The sequence below is a fragment of the Tupaia chinensis genome, unplaced genomic scaffold (genome assembly GCF_000334495.1).
Source record: "Tupaia chinensis unplaced genomic scaffold, TupChi_1.0 Scaffold000369_1, whole genome shotgun sequence".
Lineage (NCBI taxonomy): Eukaryota > Metazoa > Chordata > Mammalia > Scandentia > Tupaiidae > Tupaia > Tupaia belangeri.
This window is the reverse complement of record NW_006159866.1, coordinates 2033227-2038901: the sequence shown is the minus strand read 5'-3', so window position 1 is coordinate 2038901 and position 5675 is coordinate 2033227. Positions and strand designations below refer to the sequence as shown.

At 59.7% G+C, this 5675-nt stretch overlaps 1 protein-coding gene across 1 annotated transcript in view; it reads right to left on the bottom strand.

Annotated features, from left to right (window-relative positions):
- The window catches only part of CD276 (CD276 molecule), a 32414-nt gene that overhangs the window by 10614 nt on the left and 16125 nt on the right, over nucleotides 1-5675 (bottom strand). The window contains exons 2-3 of the mRNA XM_006153349.1: nucleotides 2157-2283; nucleotides 24-362 (exon numbers count right to left, since the gene is read on the bottom strand). Coding sequence (XP_006153411.1) covers nucleotides 24-362; nucleotides 2157-2208 — 391 coding nt within the window. The 5' untranslated portion in view covers nucleotides 2209-2283. The remainder of the gene's footprint in view (nucleotides 1-23; nucleotides 363-2156; nucleotides 2284-5675) is intronic.

Below are 5675 nucleotides of genomic sequence, written 5' to 3'. Positions count from 1 at the left end.
TCGGCCGCCCCTGCTCCTCTCCCCCGCCACTTGCAGGCTGACCGCAGCACTGCCAAAGTCCCGGATGCTCACGAAGCAGGTGAAGCTGCCCTCGTCGGCCACGTGCACGCGCTGCAGCCTCAGTGACGCGTTGCCCTGCGCCAGCAGGTCCGGGAAGAGCGCCGTGCGGTTGGCGTAGGCGCTGCCCTGGTCGCGGCCCTGGGCGAAGCTGTGCACCAGCTGCTTGGTGTCCGTCAGCTGCCAGATGAGGCTGAGCTGCGCCAGGCTGAAGCCGGGCTCGGGCGAGAAGGAGCAGCGCAGGACAGCGTCGGTGCCCACCAGGGCCACCACCGGGTCTTCAGGGACCTGGACGTCGACGGCTCCTGGGGGGGAGTGGCGTGAGGACGGGGCCTCTCCGGCTCCTCCCCGGCCCTGTTCCATCCCCCCTTCCTCCTAGACTCCACAGCAACTGGAACATTTTGGCAGGGGGCTCATGTGCTCACCAGAGAGAGCAAGAGCAGGGAGAAAAGTCACCCCGCACTGGGGGGGCCACAGCGCCACCCTCTCACCTCCATGCCTCCCTCCTTTCGGATTTTGAGCGCAGGAGCACAGGCATCACGCGGTTCTTCCAAGCCGCCCAGGCCTCCGCATCCCCCTCCCCTCCCCAGGCCCCTTCCACCACGCCATTGAAGCCCAAGCTCAAAGTAAGTTGGTGGTGGTTCTCATTCCACAGAGGAGAATGCAGAGGACAGCCGCGGTGCGCCAAGATATGTGACCGGCCGGGCCTGGCGGTGGCGGTTAGGGCCGCCTGGCGGTGGCGGTTAGGGCGGTCTGAGTGGAGAAGGGGGCGCGGTGCAACCATTCCCTGCGAGGGAGATCCTTTCTCACTTTCCTCTCTGTGTGTGTCTCCACTGCATGTGCCCTTGCAAATTAAATGTATATAATTTATACATACATATGTGTGTGTATATATATAAAGAGAGAGAGAGATCAAACAGCTTTGAAACAAAGCGAATTGAACACAGCGTCCACGAAGGGTGTCTTGCATTTGGGAAGATCACGATGATGTTCCGGTTCGTATTTTTATTGCAAATTCCGCATGGGCTGGGGCTATCATAATCCTTGCGTTGCGTGGAGATCTCTAAAAGCCTTAAGCTGAGCCTGGATCTCCTGCTGCAACCCCGGGTACGCAGGCCAGGTCTCATACTCAGGCCAGCTGGACCAGGGGGCCTCAGGAAGGAACCCTGAGTCATCAGACGGAGCCCTTTCTCTGGAGAACGCAGAGCAGCCTGGCTGGAGACGTGCATCACCCGGGAGGCCACCAGGTGGCGCCCGGCACCCAGCTTTGCCCTCCGCACCGAGGAGGCCGGCCTTCTCAGCAGGTTTGCGGAGTGAGATGGGGATGTTACACTCGCTACCACTTGGGGTGCTGCTTCCCTGCCACGCACTGTGTGGACGACGCATGCTGTTCATCCCACGTGGTTCCTGGGCAACCACTACGCTGTGGGCACACATGCTCTGGAAGGCGGCAGGTGCACAGGTGCGGAGGTGCTGGAAGCAGCAGGCCTGAGGGGGATGGGGCAGTGCTTGGTGTGCAAGGTCGCCCCGGGCCAGCTCGCCCAGGAGGGGTCATTTGAGCAAAGACCTGAACGGAGTCAGGCAACCAAGTCGTGCACACGCACACATCTGGGGGCAGAACGTTCCAGGCGGGGACAGTACATGCGAAGGCCCCGAGGAAGGTGCACACACCCCGGGAACCAGCATCGTCAGTCAGTGCTCACACTCCCACTTCAGAGGGCCAGCAGGTGGTGTGGAGGTTAATGCACCGCATCCCACACCGCCTCCTATGCAGTGCGAGTCCTGGACCTGGCAGCTTGAAAAACATGCCAGGCACGTGCATGTCCGTGCCCAGAATCCCCAGAGAAGATCAGAAGAGAAAGGATTGCAGCTTGGCCATTCCCCAAGGGGGTGAGTTCTCACTCCCACCCCCTTCCCGGGCAAGCACATCCGCCCTACAGCAAAAACTAAAAAAAGAAAGAAAGAAATGGAGGCAGGAGAGGTGGAGTAAGGTGCCTGTCGGTCCCCGCGGGGGAAGTGTGGCTAGCTGGACAGACCCAGCCTGGCAGGAGCCCTGGAGGGCCTGCCCCGCCCCCCGCAGGCGCCAGGTGCCCACTCACCTGTAAGGTAGAAGCACAGCACGCCCAGGGCTGCTCCCACGCGCACCCCCATGCTGCGGCTGCTCCAGCTGCACCTTCCTACGAGGCGGCTGGAGCTGGGTGCTCCGTGGTGTGAGGCCGCACCCACCTGCAAAGCACAGAAAACGCAGCTTTGTCTCCAAGGGCCTCCCCAGCCCTGTCCCACATCGTCCCCTGTAACAGGCTGGGAGGCTGCAATCGCCCTCCAGGGCTGCCTCCTTCCGACACCCCACCCGGCCCTCAGTGGAGAGGTCCCTGTGAGGGATGACTGTGGGAGGCAGGCAGGCGGGGGCAGCTGAGATCCACTGTTGGAAGAGCACAAAGCAGGGTGGGCCGTGGGAAGGCAAGGATGTGTCAGGACCACTAGGCGCAGGACAGTCACCGGCAGCAGAGGACAGGGGCTCAGGTGGGAGCCTGGTGGAGCTGTAGGCTGAGGCGTGGCCTCTACCCAGGAGGCAGCTGGGACCCACTGAGAGTTCTCGGACAGACCTGGTCAGAACCGAACGTCATCAAGATTACTCTGACAGCATTTGTGGGTGCCTGACAGGGGCCGGAAGGGGAGAAGCTGGTCTGAAACATTTGAACTTGAGAACAGAGAAAGGGGGGGCAGGGCGTCTGTCATTTCGGGCCCTGGTGAGCAGGGCGTGTCCATCGAGACGGAGAACATAGACCGGTTCTCCCTCCTCTGGCGCTGGCGGAGTTAGGGCAACTGCAAAAATGTCCAAGGCAATTTCACGTGTAGGGGGCTCAAGAGAGAGGGGAGGTGTGCTGGTCTACACCCGGGTTTCAACGGCCAGGACTGGGGTGGCCCGAGGCTGGAGTCAGACCTGAGTGAGGGGCAGGTCTGAGGCCACAGGCCAGGCCTGAGCCAGGGGACCCAGATTTCCCTGGGCACAGCCCTCTCCCAGGCCCAGACCAGACAGGCCACACGAGCCTCTCCCTGGTCCACAGCAGCTGGCCCCTGTTCACCGCCCGCCTGGACTGAGCCACATAAGCACATGCCGCATGGTGCTGAGTAACCAAAGCATGTTGCACCCGTGACTGCCGGAGCCAGTGCTCGCCTTGGTCCCGTGTTTACAGGAGACACAACTGCAGACCAGATAAGCAGCGTGCTTTGTCGCGTCTGCTGTCACCTGTGTTTGGCACAGCCCAGAGTCCTGCCGGATTGTCCGCCCTCCCTGACGCCACCATCACCACTGCCCTCGCACCAGGCCCGGCCACAGGCACCCCGCCCGCACAGGCGAACACAGCCCGCACAGGCGAACACAGCCCGGAGCAGCCGAGGGACTCCCTCAGCCGCCTGCCCGTTCTGGCATCCTGGCCAGCCCGGTGGCCGGCCACAGCGGGGAAGCCCTCAGCAACCGCTTCCTTTCCAGACGCTTCCGGTCCGAAATCTGGCGGCCTCAAAGCCCTGCCGTCTGCCGAGTCAGCGGCTCATTCAGAAAGGCACCCTTGGCGGGCACCGCATCCTGCCCCACCGGGCAGGAAAACCCAGAGGCCGCGGCCGGCGGTCCCTGCACATCCTCCCAGGAAGCACCAGGGCTGGGCAGAGGCGCCCCCGGGGTTCCAAGTCTCCCCTCCTCTCTTTCTACCTGTCCTGCCCCCCCCACACATCCCTCACCACTTCTGCCTTCTCCCATCCAGCCCTGGGCCTGCCTGCAGCCCTTCCCACGCTTTCCCTGGCAACCCCTTTCTCTTAGGGAGTGAATTCTCCAAGGCAGGAATCTGCTCAAGAACCTCCCATGGCTCCCACTCACTACCGCAGTAAACCCACATTCCTGTGCACAGCACTGGGGGCCCACCTCCATACCCCGGGCTAGTTCCTGCCGCTGGGGCTTACTCCCCGGGCGCCTGTCCTGGGCTCCACCCAGGAAACACCCTGGGGTGGACCATGAGAAGCCCGACAACGCGGAGGCAGGGGACCTGAGACTCCCACCCAGCAAAGGCCCGCCGCAAACCAGAACACAGGAGGGAGGGCTGGCTCAGAGATGGGGTGCTGGGAGGGCGAGGGGACAGAAAGCCCACCACTGCCTGTCTGGATGGACACACAGCCATGCTCAGACCTGCAGACTGGCTGCTTCAGCCTGCCCTGTCTACAGAGGGGCATTCTCAGCCTCAGGCCAGGCCACCCTCCCTGTGAGTCACCAGCCAGCCTCCCCCTCCTCCCCCTCTTCCCTTCTCTCTCTCCTCCTTCCTCCCCTCCTCCTCCCCCTCCCCGCCTGTTCTCCAGCTCAGTCCTGGCCAATCTGGGAATCCCAGGGATCCTTACAGGAAAGGCCACAGAGGACCTCGGGCTTTCACAGAGAAGCAGGAGTGAGGCCCCGGCCATGCCCAGCCTGAGGGGCCAGCAAGGGCATCAACCCCAGCGGAAGGGGGGCCATAGGGGTGTTCCCAAGAGAGGAGCAGGATACGCCTGTGCAGAGCTAAGGCAACAACGGGCAGCCGAGACAGGGCTGCGGCAAGACGGCTGGACTGGCAATGCCCAAGAGGGGCTCCCTGCCCCCACCAGGGCCAGCAGCATGGCCCCGTGACCCCTAAGCCTGCCTCCCCCACCCCTGCAGAGGCACATGTCCTGTAGCAAATTAAAAACAATAATAATAATTTAATCAAATAAGCCATCTTTTTTTAAAAAGATACAGTTTGGGGGGCCAGCAGGTGGCATAGTGGTTAAGGGCACTGGACTCCCACATGTCTGACCGTGGTTCAAGTCCCAAACATGGCCCCTTGCTTTCTCACTTTCCCTCTCTCTTTCTCACTCTGTCCTTCTCTGGCCAAATTAAAATAAATGAATCAAATGAATGAAGTTTAATAAAATAACTCTAAATAAAGATACAGTTTGTAAAGAGACTCAAGTACAAATTTATTCTGGCGCAGACAAATGAAATCTGAGTAATTCTGTCATAATAGGCACGATTCGTAAGCTTTTGAGACCCCTCCCCTGTACCGTTTAAGATGCAGTGAGGGCTCCTTGGAGGCACCTCAGAGACATGACCCCCAAAGGAGAAGAGTGAGGAAACTCCCCAGAGAGACACGCCCAGCAAGGTGCCCCCTGTGCTGCCTGTCTGCCTCTCAACCAGGTCTCCTGAAAGTGGTAGAAAATGAGTCCAGAGTTGGGAGTTCTGGTCCCAGCTCTGACTCTTGGCTGTGAAATTTTAATGAAGTGACTGCCCCTCTCTGAGCTCGATGTTCTCATCTCTGAAAGAAAAACGTTTCTGGGGAGCCGGCAAGTGGAGTGGTGGTTAAAGGCGCTGGACTCCCACATGGCTAACCAAGTTCGAGTCCCGGACCTAGCGGCTTGCTTTCTCACTTTCCCTTTCTCTCTCTCTGGTAAAATAAATAATAATAACAAATGGAATTAAATATATATATTAAAAAGTTTCTGACTGCAAGAGGAACTGTACCAGGACTGTAGGTGTACAACTGCTATATCTTTTGTGGGGTTTTTTGGTAAAGAATTATTTTATTGAACCTTCTTTCTATCTTCTTTCTTTCTCTTTTTCT